Raw genomic sequence first — 19,678 nt, 5'->3', positions numbered from 1 at the left:
CTTGTGGCGCGGGCGGGCGGGGACGGTTTAAAATGGCGGACGTGGAGGGGAGAGCCGTGAGGGGAATAGGGCTGGGGTCTGCCACAGCGGTTCTCCCGGTGCGGCTGCTGTGCGAGCTCCGTGCCTTTCCTGCCCACACTCCGCTGCGTGCCTGTGGCGGCTGTGAGGGGCCGGGCAGCCCGGAGCGGGCTCTCCGCGGGCTCTCCTTCATCGCTGCGGTGCCCGGGGAAGCCTCCGAGGCCCCGGCCGCTCTGGATGTGCCGCGGTGGATCCGCTCCCCGCCGGCTCCTCGGTGCCTGTGTGAGCCGAGCAGGGAAATGCTAAAATCATCCTCACACCGGCCGGCTGTGCAGGTTCGTGCTGTGGGAGATTTGCAAACGCACCCAGTGCCACTGATTATGAGTGGGATTTTCCATTCGGCCAGTGCTCAATCATCTCACTGCCCACTCATCCCATGCTGAGCTTCTCCAGGAGGGTGTTGTGAAACACAGTGTTGAAAACTTTGCTGGAGTCAAGATGGATTGTATCCACTGCCCTCCCTCATGCGTCCATGCAGTTGTTTCATTACAGAAGGTGATCAGGTTTGTCAAGCAAACCTTATCCCACTTCAGATCTAGTTTGAACTCTCTCAACAAGCCCTTCTAACTCCTGGGCCAATATCCTTTTCTCCCTTTGAGACCTCTGTTTCTTTAAACCCTTTACTGTAGACAGCAGAGGTAAAATGTGATTTGTCATTTACATCAATCAGTTCTGCATTTCCTTTTCTGTCCTTTTGGCCAGCATTAAAGTAGAACTGATTTAGTTGAATTCTCAAATCCCAGATGCTCAACAGAACAGACAAAGGATGGTAACAGGAAAAAGTGGCCATTTGATCCTCTCTCAGTTTTGCTGATGTTTTAACAGAGATCTTCATGACTCGAAGATCAATTAATCTTAAATTGATTATTTAGAAATACTGTGAAGTAAAAGATTAATAGTATCACTTCCATCCCTGGAGGTGTTCAAGGCCAGGTTGGAGTGGGCTTGGAGCATCCTGGTCCTGGAGAAGGTGTCCCTGCCCATGGCAGGGGTGGGATGAGATGGACTTTAAGGTCCCTTTCCATCAAAAATTTCACCAGTCTGTGATTCCATGATTCTGTCGTTGAGTGGGGTTTTTATTTTTTGGTTTGGTTTGTAAGGTTTTGGGGGTTTTTTGTGTGTGTTTTTAATTTTTTAAAAATTATTATTATTATTTTTTGCCAGGTGTTATCTAGTGCCGAGAAATTACAAATCTGAAAAACTGGTACAAATTACTTTATTTTAAGGGCTGGGAGATTTCCACCGCTTTAAACAGGAAAAGGTTGCTTTGCCAAAACTGCATTTCCCATAGTGCACAAGGGCTCTCACATCGGGCTGGGTCAGCTGATCCAGGCACTGAAATGTTCTTTATTTCCTGTGCAGGACATGGAAATGTACGAGCGGCTCATCCTCCCTTCGTCAGGTGATTGAGAGGCCGGGGAGCGCAATTCTGATTTCAGCAATGCCGAGAAGCTGAGCCCATTCACCTGCTCGATATTGGGAAAGGGATGCCATGGAGTAACAGCCTGCAGTCAGCCCCAAAACCTCATGGGAACAGGTAGAGAGAATCCTGGACTTCACCTTTTGTACCACACCTTCTTATTTTTCAAGTTTTGTTGCATATTATTTAACAGGTTTCCAGGATTCTTGATTAATTGATATTTTCTGGTAGCTAATAAGTAGCCCTAAGTAATCATTATCAGCCCTAAAACCTCATGGGAACAGGTAGAGAGAATCCTGGGCTTCACCTTTTCTACCACACCTTCTTATTTTTCAAGTTCTGTTGCATATTGTTTAAAAGGTGTCCAGGATTCTTGATTAATTGATATTTTCTGGTAGCTAATAAGTAACCCTAAGTAATCATTATTTTTGAAGCTTGCTTTCTTTTATGCCTTTTTTTTTTTTTTTAACAGAGGTTAAGAGGAAACTTTTAAAAGAAAAAAGAGTTTTTCCAGACTGAAGCTGAGGACTTGGGAAAAATACACAAAATGTCTCCGGAAGGAAAAAAGCTTTTCAACATCATTATTTTGGGAGTCTCGTTTATGTTTATATTCACTGCTTTCCAATCCTGTGGAAATATCGCGGTAGGTGTCACTTTCAATTCGTGCCACGTTTCTGTCTCAGTTATTTATCCTGGCTTGTCTTTTGTGTGCTCTAATGTTGCTTTATTTGGGATTTCCTAATGTGCACAATACTTTGACATTTATCTTCTTTTGGTTTAGTTTGAAGTAGATTAATGTGTTTAACCAAATAATTCAGCAGGTTATCTTTTTATGATAGCATAGCTACATATAAAACTCAGCCTGATTGCTTGGAAAGTAGAAAAATACTCTTATAAAATGTTTGAGGTTTAAAATAATGTCTGCTTTAACACTTGTGATGTTAGACAATTGAATTACACCGAGCCTTGCATACTCTGTATTGTCCCTTTCAAAATATTTGCCTAAGTTATTATTAACCATGCTATTATTAACGGGATTTTCATAATCTAACAAACTAGATATTGAGGGGGAGTATGAGGATAACACCTGACAAACAGATTTCTACAATTACTAAACTGCCAAGTCACCTTCCAGCTGAAGGAGGTACTTGCTGCTCTTTAGTATCTCTTTGCAGAGCAAAAATGGAGCACAGCATAATCCAAATTTGCTGTTACTATTTAAATTTGTAGACGTGTGTTACTGCCAGGTTTAGCCCTTTAACTTCCTGAGCTCTACTGTTAGTTCTGCTCCTGCAGGGCAGTTAGATTTCAACATCCCCTTTGAGCCCACAGGGCTTACAGCTCTTTTCTTGCATGCAAGAAGGATCCTTGCTGGGTTCAGATAGATAAATGTCCTTCACTGCATTACAGAAAATTACAGAAATATTTAGACAGTGTATTACAGAATAAGACAGAAATATTACATAAATAACTACTTGGGGTAGTTTTTGTAAGTTCCAGTGCAGTGTGATACTTTCTGTGAGCTCTCAAGGGCAGCCCAATGATCTCAGAAATTCTGCAATGAATTCAGGACCTCACTGAATTGGACTTTGTGATCATGCAATCATGTAATTCATCGTCATAAAAGTCTGTACAAGTGACTTTCAATCAGAAATGCCTGGCAGGCCAACTAACTGCATGGTCTCATGATCACTAAAGCTGATTCAAGGGGAAAAAAAGGAATAGGGAAATAATGGGAAGCTGAAAAGAGTGGAAACTCTTAGCAGAGATTCATAGTTAAGTCAAGATTATTCTGAAGCTTCTCCTTTTTTCCCCACTTTTATAATTAAGATAGTCATACCTATCTACATAAGAAAGGTCTTAAATGAAACAGAAGTTTTGTGAAGTATTTTAACTAACTTATAAAATTATGATTTAGTAATAAAGTACTAATTTCTTCTTCAAACACAGATGTTTCCTTGCCAAGTATCTCCTGCATCTTTGTTGTGGAGATGGTGTGAGTTGTAATTAACATTTTAAATTCTTTGTAGTGTCTATTAATGAATAATTCTAATGTTTGATACTGACTTCAAACCAATGCAGGTGTTTTTCAAAATACAAGATAGATTCTGACATATTGCAATGTATGATCTTCTCCTCACAGCAAACTGTTATCACAAATTTAAACAACACAGACTTCCATGGCAGTGGCTACACGAGGTAATTACACAGATTTTCTTCTTACTTTGCTCCTTGCAGGGTGAACTTAGTTACAGCAGAGAGACACTCTCAAGAGATTGCAGAGTTCTGCTGACTTCATAATTTATTGACACACTTAAAGCAGTTTAAAACAGGCTTCTCACAGCTCTGCTCTGAATTATTTCCAGTTGAACTACATATCTGGTTTGCATGTTTTCTTTGTAGGGTGAAAAACCACTGTCATCACATTCTCAGCATTTGCCTTAGGAGGTGAAGAAGGTGGAAGTTTAAAAATAAATAAAACTGCCAACTCAGGCCTTGGTTGTTTGCTTTTGTACGTGGTGTTTGTGTAGGACAGGTGGTGTGGATCAGCTCTCAGGAAATACAGCTCAAATGTGAAAGGAGCAGTCAGAAAGACAAGCAAAGCCACAAAAAACCATTCTCATTGAGTCAAACTTGTCAGGCATGATCAGGGACCTTTTGCATTCCAAATTAATCTGTCCTGTAGGAAAACCTCAGTGCTCCTTTGAAGGGTTTACTGTCTTAATTTAAACTAAAAATGCCGCTGGCACAAAATATGTTTGTAAAATTTCTGTGGTGTATCTGGCAGAAGATGAAAACCTCACTGGCAGATAAATGAGGTTCTAGAACATTCTCCTCTAGACTTACAGGTACAAAATACAATAACTGCTGTTCAGGCAGTTTGACAAATGCCTGCTGTAAGTTCCAAGATGTCATTGCCTGCAGTAGTTTGGGACTCTACTCAGCAATCCAGGGAATATTGTTCACTCCTGAATTCCCACATGGGTGAAGGGAACAGAAGAAAGTAGGGAAATGAACCATTGAAGTTTTGCTGTTAAGTTATGTATGTACTTAACTTGATATTTTGAAATCCACTGATCACTCTTAAGTCATATTTTAGCCTATATTTTATTTTAAGTATTTAACACTCTTTTTTTTTTTTAATTTTTGTAGCATGTCCATTATTTATGGAGTATTGTCTGCATCAAATCTTATATCACCTTCCCTGGTTGCAATAGTGGGACCTCAATTCTCTATGGTTATTAGTGGTGTGTTTTATAGGTAAGTATTGATTTTGAGTTTTTTCCTGCTTCCTTAGAAATATTTTTAAATTTCACATCTAAGGCTCCTGTGCCATATATGAAATTGTACTGGCTAAGCAAAGCCTCTCACAGAGATACTCCAGGTGTTTAACTGCAGAGTACTGGAAACAGCACATTTTTTTTCCACAGCATTTCCAGACTTTGCTGACTGTGGAATTGAGGTTATGCTCTCAGATTAATAACAATATTTTAAAAATTCTATGTGCTTAGAAGGGTGAAAAGATTTTTCACGTACAACCTGTTTTTCAACGTTCCTTAGGAGAGAGTAGCTGATTTAGAAGCACCTAAGTGCTTTAATCTGATTGTTAAAGAGCATTGTCCCCTTTGGGTCAGTGTTCAATGCCCTGATCTCTTCTGTTCCAGCCTGTACATTGCAGTCTTCATCCAGCCAGCCACATGGGCTTTCTACACTGCCTCTGTGCTTATTGGCATTGCAGCTGCTGGTAAGCATTGTTCTTACTCTGCTGACTGTTTTTTTTAATGAGATTTGAATATGCCTTTAAAATATTTTTATTTCCTGAACAATATATTCTGTCTGTTTCAGTCCTCTGGACAGCCCAGGGAAATTGCTTGACTGAAAATTCTGATGAAAACACAATTGGAAGGAACAGTGGAATATTTTGGGCACTCCTACAGTTCAGGTAAACTTTATTTGTTAATTAATTTATTTTGGTTGTGCACACATTCTGCCTTTTTACACATTTTGCATTGAAAATGACTCCCCTGGGACCTTGCAGTCAGTGGGAAGGAGAGATGGAAGCAATGTTTTTATTGGTGCTGTGCATTACAGAACAGGGAATGAAAGAAAGCTGAGTATTGCAATCTCAGCTGCTAAAAATATATATTTCTGTTAGGGGAGCATTTGAGGGATGTAACAGCAATTTTGGTTGTGGAGGGCTGTTCCAATTTGTGTCCTTTAATGAGGGAAAAGCTGGTTCTCACTGCCAAGGTGAAGATACTAAAGTTGGACCTGGCAGTCAGAAGCCAGAAGAGAAATCTTGTTTTTGGTGGCTTTCTGATATTAAACTTTGAGTGCTGCTCAACTAAAAAAATCAGCAAAAAGCTCAGCATCAAGAAGGGCAGTGAGAACAAGGCAGGGAATGCTGTGTTGTGGCCATTAAGTGTTTTGTGCAGAGATAGTTAATGCCTCTCGTGGGAGTGTAATACAATTAGGACATAAAAAAAAAAATTGAAATTATACAAGAAGATAGAGCTGATGGCTTGAGGAGAAACTGAAAAGGTTGGGACTCTTTCCTGTGGAGGAAGAGCAGCTGAGGATGATTATCCCCAGAATGTGGGCAGCAGGGGAGCTGAGTGTGGAACTATTGCTCACCAAATGCTGCTGTGCTGAGCTGGGGTCACTGGGTGAGAGTAGGGAGGGGCTGGTTTGAGACAGATAAAGTGCTTTTTACAGTGGGTGATTACATTTTTGGAGCTTGCAGCCCTGGGAGTGTGTAGAGTTGGATGGTGTGAGCAGGATTGAAAAGGAATCAAAATTCATGGGAGACAGGTGCACACATAGTTCCTGAAGAGAGATTCTTTTACCACCTCTAATGCAGCAGTTCTGAATATTCTCCCAGAATATATATCTGGGGGATAACCAGGGGAATGAACTGCAGAAATGCTGAGGGTGCTGAGCCTGCATTGCTCATGCTGCTGTGGGGATGGGATCCAGGGTTGGGAGAACATCAGCCTGAAGCAGCATGCATTTGTCAAACTTTGTGTTTCTAAAGTTTTCAGTTCCAGAATTAACCCCTCAGTATGTTATCAGAGTACCAAATTCACAAACCCACCTGATTGTGGGTTTTACAGTGAGTAAAATACATGAGTTAAAAAGAGGAAAATTAGCTTTAAAACTGTTCAAAATCATTTTTTTAGAATGACTGTGTTTTGGGAAATGGTAGTTAGGGACACAGAATTTCCTTGAGCTGAACAATCCTTCAGACAAAACACATGACCCTGCAGAGGAAGTATTACAAAATCACCTCCAGAAATATGTCAGCTTTCTAACCTACATGCTTCCAAAATTAGAAGCAGCTTAGATGCAGATTTCTTCATTTTTGCCACCACCTTGTGTCTTGATTGATAAAAACGAATAGCCAGCATTTTGGGGCAGAATCCTCAAATTTGTTAGAGTTTTATATAGAAGCAGTTGACATGGAGAGTGACTCATGTCTTTATTTCTTTCACGATTGCACAGCTTTGAGATGTTGTTGTTGTATAAAATAGTACTAATGTGGTGTTAGTACCCTAATATTTTCATGGAATGTATTGTTGACCTTTATTCTTTTTGTTTTCAGCTTGATTTTTGGAAATCTGTACATATACTTGGCTTGGCAAGGAAAAACTCACATATCAGGTGGGTACTGCTTGTTTATGTGGCCAACCTTTAAACACAGTAGCATGGATTAACAGATGAAATAATGAACTCCAAAGTGGCAGGAAGCTTATACAAAAGCAGACTTTTTTTGTTTTTCCTCCCAGTTTATTGTAGGTAGTCTCTTCTTGGAGATTTCCCACAGCAGCTACTGTGGGATTTTCCCTGTGCAGACACATTTGTGCCAAAATTCACCTGGGGAAAGTGTTCTGGCTGTATGTGTAATAATGTACACACTGTGCTATTCCAAAGTAAGCTCCTGGTGTGGAGGGTTCAATAATCATACTGGAGATTGATAAAGCTATGAAATAAAGGAAAATAAAGGAAAACCATCTCAGTTTTTACTTCATGTCTGCATTAAATGTGCTGGCACAAAGCACTGTTGGGGGCAGAGATGAGGCAGCACTGCTGGGAGAGTGGAGAAAGAACTCTCTTTCTTTCTTGGCAGAGTTTATGAGATGAACTTCCTGATGGGATTGTAATTAATGCTGTATTTTTTTCCATTTGATGTTGTGCTTGACTGGCAAAGAGCAGGAACTGAGTAACAGTAGACTTTATTCATGTTCTTGAGCCACACAATGTCAATAATCGGGTTTTAAACCAAAGATTTCTGTCAACTGTTCAGGCCAAGGAAAGTAGAGGGGTGGAAATTCACTAAGAAAAGTGGTGAAAATAAATTTTAATAATCAAAAATGAGTGCTGCTTGGAAGGCAGTGCTCTGTAAACAGGTAAGTTTGATTCTCCTGTTCTATAATTGCTGATAATTTTCCTTATTTAGTCCTAATGTTGAATATCTATTTGAATGGTCAGTTCTTTTAACAGATGATTGAATTCTGCTTAAGTCAATCAGGAATAAGATGTTGACTTTTAAATGATAATTATCAGGTTTCAGAAATAACAGAACAGAGAGAACAATTCACTTCTTGTTTCTGTTAGCTCCATCTTTTCAGGTTCTCCACAGATACAGGTTTGGTAATGACACACTGGCTAAATTTAAAGGTCATTTTCTGCATTCTCTCACCTGTAAATCAAAGGTTTAAGTGTTGCTGGAAATACTGGAGACACTTTGAACCTGGGGAAGGGTCTCAAATTCTGTGCATTCCAAACTTCACTGCTCTGCTAACCACAGAATAGAGCAATTAACTATGAGGCAGTTCTGCTCTTACACATCCCTCCATCTTAAATGTCTTGAGATTCCTCTTTATTGGAAAATTTTATATGAAATCCTAACAGCGTTTAAAAATCAAATCACATTTAAAAATCAAATCTTATTTTACTACCTATATAAAAATAGCAGAGTCATTTCAAGCTGTGTAGCACACCTTCTCTTTTTGGATCTGTGATCATACCCAAAAGTTATTTTTAGGACAAGTTTGCAAGGGGGAAGTAAATACAAGCATAGATAATATCTTCAGGATCATGCATTAGTTCAGTCACAACTCTTGGCTGTTATTGGCTTTTTTCCCTGCTTAATGCTGGTAACTGGGGTGGCTTTTGCATTAAATGTGACTTTGACTGTGCTGCAGTAACCAACTTTTTAGCAGAATTGTCCCCTCCAGCTGCTGTGACAGTTACTGAGGTTTTGGTGGTTTTAGTGCCTACAGTTTATCATGTCATGGTTCTGATGCTGGTCAAGAGATTCTCTTAGGTATCTGAAGGGGTTTGGGGCAGTTTGTGTCCAGTCTGAATTACAGAAATATTCAAAAATGTACTTTCTTCTGCTAATAATTTATGCACTTCCTTTAATTGGCTGCTCCTTGGTCATTGCCTTTGCATGGCAGAGAATGCGAGGGACCTCTTTAATTTGCTGATATTTTATTAGCACCATAAAACTGAGACAGGAGTTTGCCAGCAGCTCCATGTGGAAGGTAAGCTAGAAAATTAGTGTGTGTTCAACACTGTAGCATGTGTGTGTTAGTTGTTGGAAGGTAGCTGGATTGGTTTGGATCTCTTCTGCACATCTGGTTATGGCTCTTGTTTGTTTTTCCACAGAGAGCGATCGCAGAACTGTCTTCATTGCTCTGACTGTTATCAGTCTTGTGGGCACAGTTCTGTTCTTTCTGATTAGGAAACAAGAGGACACAAAAGCTCCAGGGGATGATGATTCCACTAATGAAATCCTGGGGGAGAGCTCGTAAGTGTTGATGGCAATAAATGTTGTCACAGCTCCAGAGGAACACTGTGCATTCACTTCCCCTCTGTGCTGGGAACAGGAATCTTATCAGCAATCTGGTGGATTCACAGATTTAACACAAAAGTGTCTGTGTTTTAACAATGAGAATATATGAGAAATAATGTTATTGGTAAGGCATATTCTCAAGGGTGAAGTTCAGTACTGCACATGAAGTTTTTTCCTTTGATAAGCAAGTGCCTTGCAAAAGATAAACTTCACCTCTTCTCCACTGATTATTATTTATCTTGCCCTCATCAGCCCATTTGAAAAGCTGGAATAAACAGAAAATACTCCTTTTTTATAGGGTGTTTTACAAACTGGAACATGTTTTTTTCCTGTCTTCTCTAAGTATATATTCCACCCTGATAAATACATTAGAAATGCACAGTTACACAGATTCAGCGCAATTTTGCCTAAGGCGTCAGCTTAAATATTTTTGCTTTATTTAAAGAACAATGAAGATGTTAGAAAAACATCAGTGAGCATGCCTGTGGAAAAAATGTTGAAAGCTAAAAATGTTCAAAAGAAAGATTCTATTAAGCAAGCATTCACCAGTGCAGGCAGCAAATAGATTTTGTGGTTACTTTAGATCTCAGAAACTTTAAAAAATACGTTGGCATATTCCAGTAGAAAATGTACAGAAAGTTTGAAAAATGAAGGTGCCTTCCAGCACAGCACTAAAGTGATTATTCTCTTCCATTTTGACCAAATAATTTGTTTACCCAGGTCTGCACGAAACAAAATGATGAGAGCAGTGGCTGCCTTCAGTAAGTACAATTTCACATCAGAGTTGCTTCAGCAGAACCTGGCATCTCCTTGCCAGCTCTCTGTGTTTGTGCTGATGATGTGATCATGTACAAACCACTTCAATCACATACCTGAGTGGTCCAGGAGAGATTTGGAGTGTTCCTCCTTTGATGTGACTCAGATCCAAACTGCTTTACAACAGTGAGCACAAAAGGAGCAGGTTACTCCTTGGGAGAGGCAGTGAGACTGAAAAATAAAAACCAGCAAACATATGAAGATAAAAAGAAGTCAAATAGGTTGTTTGATTTTGTCACCAGTTAACAGTTTAGAACTGAAGCATCTGCAGTTCCCTTTGAAGCTTGATGTGTTCTGCCTGAGACTGTTAAGTTTGTTGTGAGGATGTGGAGATCTTCACTGAAAATCTATTTATCCTTTTAGGAGACAGTTGCCATGAACTGAGAGTACAAAAACACAGAGAGCAGAAAATTGTCTGATAATTGAAAACTGTGTATCTCCTCTTTAATATTTCCCCCACTGCATTTCTTACAAAATACAATTTTTGGATGGCACATTTCTTCTAGATGGCAGATTTGAGTTGGTTTATTTGACACTCTGCTGTAATAAACAGTAAATTAAACTTTAATACACAGTTTGTATAATAACCAATTCTTGCTTTAAGCAAAGAGCAAAAGTAACTGAAGATTATTTTAGTAGTATCCTCAGAAGTTTTATTAATTTTCTTTATTGTTTCCTTCCAGAGAAATCTATTACACTGAGCTTCACCAAAGAGATGCTGCTTCTCAGTGTTACCACAGCCTACACAGGTATGAAGCCAGCAGAATTTCACCATGGAGCACTGGCAGGGCATTGTTTGGAATTTTAACAACAGACTGGAATTTTAATCCATATCTCTGAACACATTATTTGGATATTTTAATTATTTTTGGGTTACTCATGACATTTTTGTGTCCTGGGAAGGAGCAGGGGTGCATCCAAACCTGCAGGTGCTGGTTCAGTAAAGTTCTGGGTCCCAGAGTGAGAGGCAAAATTTACAGAGCTGGCTTTTATGGGATTTGATATTGCACTATCAATAGATTGGAGATTGTTTGTTTAATGCAGCTGTATTGCATTTGAATTAAAAGAATGTTTGTACATCATCCCTTCATTAAGAGATTCCCAATGCTCTTCATTTTAGTCTTGGTTCAATTTGGAATCAGTTTAGTAATTTCCAGCTGTTTTTATCAATAGGATTTGCTGTGGCAAGAGTTCTCACCCTTTTTAGCAACTTTCAGTTAAACTTGGTCTGCCATCCTTGGACCAATGTATGAGTTGTAAAATAAAAATGTATTTTTGCAATATAAGTGATTCTTCCACCTAAAAACCCCTATAAAATCCTTAAGGTTTTTTTTTGGGGCATTTCTTGCTCCTTATTTGGCTTCAGATATAGTTTTTTTCATGCTCAAATTAGGTTTTTTTATAAAATAGATGTACTTTCAGAACCCAAGCTCTGAGTCACTGTTAGGAAAAATTATTGTTATGTGAAAAGAAAAATGTAAATGCGATCAAAATATCAACATTGCAGTTTGCAGCAGCTCCTGGTAGAGAAATAGCAGGAGTAACTCTGGAGTTGGGTTGCTCCAGCCACTAATCTGAGTTACAAATGACTTCACAGCATCTCCAGTGTTGTGTTAACCCAGATTAATTCACATGAATTCCTCTGGGGATGGGAATGTGGAGCAAGATAACAAGGGAAGGGAGTCAGGTTTTGCCTGAATATCCTGAAATTTGGCTTTACAGGTGGCATAAAAATAACTCAGTCCAGACTGGGGAAAAAAATATCTGCTGCCATCTTCTGGATCTGGGTTGGTGTTGCTACTTTCTGTAGGAAAACAGAAAATTCCCTGAGGCCAACGAGGGTTTTTATTCCAAAATTACTGGAATTAAGATGCTCCAAGTGCACCCTTGTTATTGAAGCCATGCAGTTCATCCAGGCAGGGCAGGGTGAGCTATACCAGCATTTGGCTGTAGCCAAAAAGCAGAGGATACAAATTAGAAAGTTTCATTTGAAGCTGTTTTTCTTTGTTTAGGAGTAACATTTTGTGTTGTTTTAAATACACTTTTTTATTGAGTTTAGATTTTTAAATTAATGGTTGCTCATGGTAATGTTACCTGAGGCAGTGGTGTCACCTTTCCTCACACTAATGGCAATAGAAAGGAGGAAAGAGAATTTAAAACAGTTGTTCAGAATTTAAAACTGTTTTAAAACAGTTTAAAACAGAGAATTTAGGGCAGTTGTTCTTTCTCAGCTTAAATTCATTATGTATGTATAAAAAAGTTAATTTTAGGATTCTTAGCTCCTTATTGGTATTTGAGCCTGCAGGGACTTTTGGGAATGCCATAACTTGAAGGGGGGGAAATCCTTAAATGAAATTGTGCCTTATTTTTTCAGTTAATTTTGTTAATAATAATAGTTTGTTAAATGTTAATAATAATGTTAATAAATGTAATATATAATGTAAATAAATGTTAATAATAATTTCAGTTAATTTGTGTTATTTCACATGGCATTTTTTATTTGATAAAATTCCAGAGGTTTTGTAGAAGTAGAAATACAAACTGTAGATTTATATTTGTTTAACATAACAAAATATAAACATATATATTTATTATAAACCTATATTTTATATATTGTTGAATATAAATATTTTAGGTGTTGGGTCAAGAGTAGCAGCTCTGAACCTGGGTGCCTGTGACACCAATTAGTGTCACTTTGCTAATGTGGCTTTTAGGAACTGGTATAGAAGAATATAATAATTACATCATTTAAAATTCCCTCTTTGCTTTTATTACCCACATCTAATTTAAATATTTGATTTGAAAGATACCTGAGGGCAAAACAGCCTTTAAACATAAAGATTATTTCATGACTTTTATGAGAGTGCATCTATCAGTTCTGTCTGGTTTTCTTCCAAGGTTTGGTGTTAACATTCTTTTCTGGAGTGTATGGAACCTGCATTGGTGCTGTGAACAGGTTTGGCAGTGAAGAGAAAAGCCTGATTGGTCTCTCTGGTATTTTTATTGGTGTTGGAGAAATCTTGGGTGAGTCTAAACTTGCTGCCTTTTGACAACAAAAAGGATTAGGCTGATGCAGTTATTACATTTATTTTAATTTTTTTGTGTTTTGTGTTTTGTTTTTGGTGTGTTTGGAGCTTCCAGCAATAATTATGTGAACATAAAATGCAATAGCAGCAATAGAATTGGCACTGTGGTTCCTCACTGCGCTGTGAATTATACCTTACACTGTGTGAAGTGGATGTAAACCAATTCTAATATTCTGCATTCCTCTGTGGAGGAATAGAGAGACTTCAAACGTGAGAAACACTGGGCTGCAGTGTTATTAGGGAATTGAAACCATTTTGCTATTTTAAATAGTATTATGTTTGCATTTTTATTACTTCTTGAATGACATAATTTTAAAATTTTTGAATAAATGCTTACACTAAGGATTTCTTCCTTTAAAAAGTTTGCTTGTGTTAAATGAGATGTGATATTTGAATAAATCTGGCTACAGGTAATATTCATTAAGTAAATATTTCTTTTTTTCTGTAGACTCAAGCACTGAGGTGTTTAGCAAAAAACCACTGTTCATTAGCAGCTCAGATCCATTGAGTTGCATGTTTTTCAATTAAGAGCTGAGCACAGGCTGTCTATTTCCACTTAGTGATGTTGCAATACTGAGCTGCTGGTTAAATACTTGCCAAAAGCTGAAATATGTTCATCAGCCCCCATCTGATCAATCTCCTGCCCCATTTCCCTGGCAAACTCCTTGGGGCTGTTTGCACGTCAGTCAATCTTTGTTATCCGATGTGGGAACGTTTATAATTTAAATTGTCAGTATTTAAATCTCCACTTCTGATGGAATTCTCTCCTTTTTTCTGCCCCTGCAGGGGGAGGAATCTTTGGCTTGCTGAGCAAGAGGAGTCGCTCTGGCAGGAACCCAGTGGTGATGCTGGGCATCCTTGTCCACTTCATTGCCTTTTATTTGATTTTTTTCAACATGCCAAATGATGCCCCCATTGCTCCTATGGAAGGAACAGATCAAGTTGCTTATATGATTCCAAGGTATGTGGGATTTTTTTTTTTTTTTTGCCTTTGCTAACTCAGGAGGTGCATAAAACAGATTGTTTCTGTGCAGAAAATTTCTTGAAGTTTTTTTTTTTTTTTTTTTTTCTGTGTAGTGACTAACTCCCTGGAAGAAGCTTTCAGGAATTCTGTTTTTGTTCAAGGTAGATATTCCACCAGTGTGCACCCAATTTAGGAACTTGAATGGCATAAGAATAAAAAGCCTGGGGATGAATAATAGCAGTTGTGTCACTTGGCAACTGATGTTTCTGACATGTAGCACAATAGCAAGACCAGCATCTATTGTAGTGAGTGTTAAGAATTCAGTTTATTTTAAAACAGTCTTGGGCTCAGTTTTACATCAGGGAGCACCAGCCTTGCCCTGTTGCTCTGGTTTTTAAAATCTTCCAGTGCTTTTTGTCAAATTCCACTTGATGTGACTGCAGCCTGTCCCTTACAGCACTCAGTGTTTGGGGGAAGAATATAGAAAGCTTTCTTATCTCATCATTACAACTTTCTTTTGGGCTGTATTTTGACCAGTTTGTGTGAAAATCCTGTGCTGTCTGTTTTGCAGACCCAGCTGCTAACTTGCATTCTAAGCATTTGTGCCTGTGCAGGTGACTGCTCTTAGCTGGAATATTTTTCTGCCAAATGAATTGGTATTTCTCTAACATTCCTGCAGATTTTTGAACTCACCATGTGCCTCAGCTTTTAATCACTGCTGTGTGGGTTTTGTGGCTCCAAGCACTGAAACCTTATTTTAGTGATTCTAATTCAGTGCAGAATTGACTGCAGGTAACAGTAACAGAAGTCTTGGCATTCAAGAAATTAAAGCTGCTGAAATCACTCCTTTTGCCAAGTCAGGCATTCCCAGCTCTTTTCTGGGGAAATTAAAAGTGTGATAACTTTCTTCCATTCCCACTTTCCAAATAAGCCTGCCAGAAACACTTTATAGATGTGTGAGCTGTTTGAAGGAATGGCTTTTAAATTGGAATTACTTTCTCCTTCAGCAAAGAGGTGGCCATGCTCTGCAGCTTCCTGCTGGGGCTGGGGGACAGCTGCTTCAACACCCAGCTCCTCAGCATTTTGGGATTCCTGTATTCAGAGGACAGTGCTCCTGCCTTTGCCATCTTTAAGTTTGTCCAGGTATTGCCTAACACAGCTTTTTGGAAGCAGGATTGTTGGGATGCTACTGAATTACTGGGTTGGGCTTTTTAATCAGCTGAGAAAAATGTCTCTGCACATTATTTCATGCTAAATTTTGGTGAAAATAGTTTTGTGAAGCTGGAAACAGTTTCTTAAAGCTTTGTCTGTGTTGTTTCTAGACAAAGTGGTTTGAAATACCAGAGATTTTGGTAGTGGTTTTACCATTTGATATACCAGCTTGCAATGCCACAAACACTTTGGAGTTTGGTGATCATTTTCTACAGTTGGATGCTGTTTAAATAACAAGTAAAAACTAAATCTGTTGTGGGACATGCTGAGACATATGTTGAGGTATAATGAAGCCTTAAGATTCTCTATCTACTACAAAAGCATTCTGAGAGCTTCATATTAAACTGTCTCTGTGTCACTTTGATAATCCTTCTGTAGCAGCACCAGCCTGGAAATCCCCACTGATAATCTTTTCCCTTTGTTTTTCCTCTCAGTCCATCTGTGCTGCAGTTGCCTATTTCTACAGCAACTATTTCCTGCTGCAGTGGCAGCTCCTGATCATGGTGCTGGTGGGTTTCTTTGGAACAATCACCTTCTTCACCGTGGAGTGGGGAGCAGCAGCAGCCCTGGCTGCCCGTGGCTCTGACTACAGCAGCATCTGATCCCTGTGCCAGGAGGAACAGCACATGGGGCTGGGGAAGTGTCAAAAAGGTGAAAAGTTGCTGCAGAGGTTGAGCTGGAGGAAGCTGCTGCTTCAGTGCAGCTGAATGTGAAATAGGAGGGGAAAATCATGCCACATTTGAAAGGCTTTTATTCCTTGCTTTGGCCATCTGAGCGTGGTATTGTGTTGTTAAAAATCTGCTGTTGGGAATGGAAGGAAAGGTAGGGAACCATGTATTGAACAATTCTCTTCTGAGATGTCCCTTTCAGAATGTAATTGCCTAATTTCACTCTACCATGCACTACAGAATTCGTTTGGGGTTTTGTCCCTTAAATTATTTTTCCTATATTCTAGTTCTGCAGACATTTGAATTCCTGTATTGAATGAGTGATATTTTTATAAGGTAGATTATATTGCAGATCGTGTCTGCACAGCTGAGAAATCAATTTGGCATTGAATTTTTCAACAATTAGATGTGAGGAAGTATTTCTGTGGGAAATGTTGCCTTATTCTGTATCCCTCAGCTCCTTGTTTCCCAACCATTTGTTTGTTAATCTATTTCATGTGCTTAAGTTGTCAGGTCCATGGGGTTTTTTTGTTTGGTTGGTTTTTTTTCTGTTGTGGGCTTTTTTGGGTTTGCTGTTTTTAATTTTTTTTTTCTGTAAAGAAGTCAATCAGGTTATAGTGTGACATGATAGATTTTTACAAGAATTTGAAGAAATCACCCTTGGCCATCTTAAGGCTGGGATATTGATGGTGGAAAACAGCTTCTGGCTCAGCATCTCAGAATTGAGCTGTGTTGGGAAAGGTGCTGAGCCTTCCTCAGGGTATTGCTTTATGAAGGATCATAATCCAGAGCTTCCCTCTCAGAATCTCAGATAATTCTTTTGAGTTCAGTAGCATTTTCATCAATGATGGAAATCTGTGATGGGAGCACTAAGACAATTTTTAAAAATAGAAATAGTCCCAGAATGTGAACTGTCAGAACAATATTGCAGTGTTTATTCTACTGCATTACCTGAAACACTTGTCCTAAGTTGTTTTACTCAGTCTGTTTTGGGAAAATTGAAGTGTAATTGAAGTGTAATATTACTCCACCAAATAGGAAAGCAAGGTTACAGGCACAGTAACTGAATTTTAATCCAGAACTGTTGTAGGTGATGTAACAGGCAGTGACTGCAGCTCACCCTGACTTCATCTGCCTACATAAAACTCTGCAGTTGTGTTTGGTGGGCAGAGAGCAGGCATGGAACACTCAGGAGGTGTTTTTAGACACTCCATGGAGCTATTTTTTGAAAAGTACAATTCACCAACCTTCTTTTATGCCCAGTCAGAATATTAATGCCTTGTCTTTAAAGACAATTTTAAAAAGACTGTTTCACATGTCAGTAGCTCCCACGTGTTGTAACCCTGTGGGAGCTGCCAAGGTTAACCCTGGGGAGGGAGGGTGGCATCTCCTGTGACATTTGCTGTCACTTCTGCTCTCCAGGAGCAGTGTCACAAGTGCAGCACAGCCAAACAGCCCAGGGGCATCTTTTTACAGGGATGGAGAAAGGGATTTTTAAATTCCCAGGGATAGAGAAAGGGATTTTTAAATTCACAGCAGGTTCTTGCTGTGAGATCAGCAAGGTGTTAATGGGGGGGATTGGAGGGCACCTGAACATCCAGCAAGCTGAGAAATCTGCGAGGACAAGCAGCAGAGAGAGGTTTCTGTGTATTCCCAGGAGATTTAATGAATGATGTAAAAGAGAATGAGGCAGAACATGGATTTGAGTGAGGGGTTACCAGAGCCATTCCAATCTGTCAGGCAGCCTGAAAAAGCATTCAGTGCTCAATCAATATGTGATTAATGGGACCAGCAGCACTGCAAAGCCCCTCTCTCTCCCACTCCTGTTATCCTGCAATTTGCAGCATATGATTTTTATATACTGAGCACTACAAATGTGTGGATTAAAGGGTGCTGCCACTGATTAAAATTCTCTTGTTGCTACACATTTGCATTTTCTCCAGAGTACCAAAAGGGATAAAGAGCTTTTTTTTTTTTTTTCTCAAATAGCAAATTACTGATTTTTTTTCCTCCAAACCCTGTTCTCCCCATCACCTTAATGAGAGCAGAAAGACTTGAAAGTTCACAAGGAGCAGTTTGGGGGAAAAATGATTTTTGGATCTTGTGGTGATGAGTAACTTAAAAGTGCTTTTTAAACAATGTCATTTTATTGTAAGTAGGTTATGGCTCTCATGAGGTTGCTTTTTAAATTTACCTCTTTTAATTATGAACTTCTGTGATGTTCATTTGCCATATAAGAATTATATGAACTATTTTATTACAAATTTAAAGTGCTAAGTTTATGTACTTTCAAAAAGCATTTTGAAACCAATTCAGAGGGACACTAATGAACAAGGACTTGTGGGTTTTCAGTACCTCTGTGAATCTGATGCTTTACTTTTTTATTTTGCTCTCTTCTGGTCTGACTCAGTATCAGATAATCTTAGAAAGCTGCTCAGAACTATTTATAGGGTCATTAAAGGGAAGTATTATTGCTCTGTGACAAGATTTACAAGAAATCATGGCACTCTCCAAGCTGCATCATGGATAGCTATTCTTTTTTACAATTAACTATATAAGTATTGCTTTTGACATTTGATCTGAAGAGAGAGGCCTCGGTTATTCAGGCTGCTGATGACATATGATTGCTTTTCATTTATTCATATTTCTTTAACATGCCAAGAGCTGAAAGATCCTCTCTAATGTACACAGCTGTTCATTTGGTTGAAATTTTTGGTATAGCAATATAAAGAGCAGTAACACTGACATCCATTTATGATTCCATCTCTTAATCTGTTAATCAGCATTTACCAACCATGAGGCTGCAGCCCCTTCATTTCACCTCAGTGGCCTTTGCACAATTTCATGTTAATCTGAATTGGGAGCTCACTGTTAAATAAAGAAGGATTTTGCTTTGTCTGTGGGTTTGGTTTATATTATAGATTTCATCTTTATAAGCAAAATTATACATGAAGTTGCTTTGGTTTATTAAAAAGTCCTCTTTCATTTTTTTCCCCTCATTCTTTTAGGGTGTTACTAAGGTTTAAGATCTTGATTTAATATCACATCCTCATGTTTTTCAAACAAATGCTAAACAGGAAATGAAAACTGCTCTTCTTGACAACTGAGTGCCAAATAAACTGCTACAAATTAGCCTTCAATGAATCTCATATAAACATACCTGTATTTTGTCTTGCCAGTTGGTTTTCATTTTGATACATGGCTGCATGGACTGAGAATCTCCAGAACTGTGGACTTCCTTCCTAATTAATGATGTGGTTTTACTCTTGTGTAATTTAATTACTTTTGTGTTGATTTAATTAGGTACAATCCATGTTAGCAAGTTGAGATAAATAAGAGAACCATTTATAAAATAATTTTAAAAAAATAATTCAAATCTATAATTTTGTGCAGATACTGCCAAACTCTTAAGGGGTATAAAAAAATCCCAAACAACCAGAACCCCCAAAAATCCTTGACCAAGGTCCCTATCTTAGCAGAAACCCTTCTGTGGTACAGTTATGAGAAACAAGAAATCTTGTGCTGGTGAGTTCTTTGAATGTTTGTGACCATTTTAAAATATACTGGAGAGAGAGC

At 38.7% G+C, this 19,678-nt stretch overlaps 1 protein-coding gene across 2 annotated transcripts; it reads left to right on the top strand.

Moving 5' to 3' along the window:
• The first annotated feature begins 1,449 nt into the window (after window positions 1–1,449).
• Window positions 1,450–18,997, top strand: MFSD11 (major facilitator superfamily domain containing 11). Of its 2 annotated transcripts, none has more exons than XM_058038899.1 (14): window positions 1,450–1,615; window positions 1,971–2,141; window positions 3,642–3,697; window positions 4,652–4,759; window positions 5,164–5,243; window positions 5,345–5,441; window positions 7,101–7,159; window positions 9,170–9,311; window positions 10,077–10,117; window positions 10,856–10,921; window positions 13,071–13,196; window positions 14,045–14,219; window positions 15,230–15,365; window positions 15,869–18,997. In XM_058038899.1, the coding sequence occupies exons 2-14, from the start codon at window positions 2,046–2,048 to the stop codon at window positions 16,034–16,036; spliced, it is 1,350 nt and encodes a 449-aa protein (XP_057894882.1). In that variant the 5' UTR covers window positions 1,450–1,615; window positions 1,971–2,045; the 3' UTR covers window positions 16,037–18,997. The 2 variants fall into 2 exon arrangements, with proteins under 2 accessions (XP_057894882.1, XP_057894883.1); XM_058038900.1 differs by lacking the exon at window positions 1,450–1,615 and adding an exon at window positions 1,763–1,782.
• Window positions 18,998–19,678: the final 681 nt, after the last annotated feature.

Source organism: Melospiza georgiana, chromosome 21 (genome assembly GCF_028018845.1).
Source record: "Melospiza georgiana isolate bMelGeo1 chromosome 21, bMelGeo1.pri, whole genome shotgun sequence".
Classification (NCBI taxonomy): domain Eukaryota; kingdom Metazoa; phylum Chordata; class Aves; order Passeriformes; family Passerellidae; genus Melospiza; species Melospiza georgiana.
This window is presented reverse-complemented; position numbering and strand designations above follow the sequence as displayed.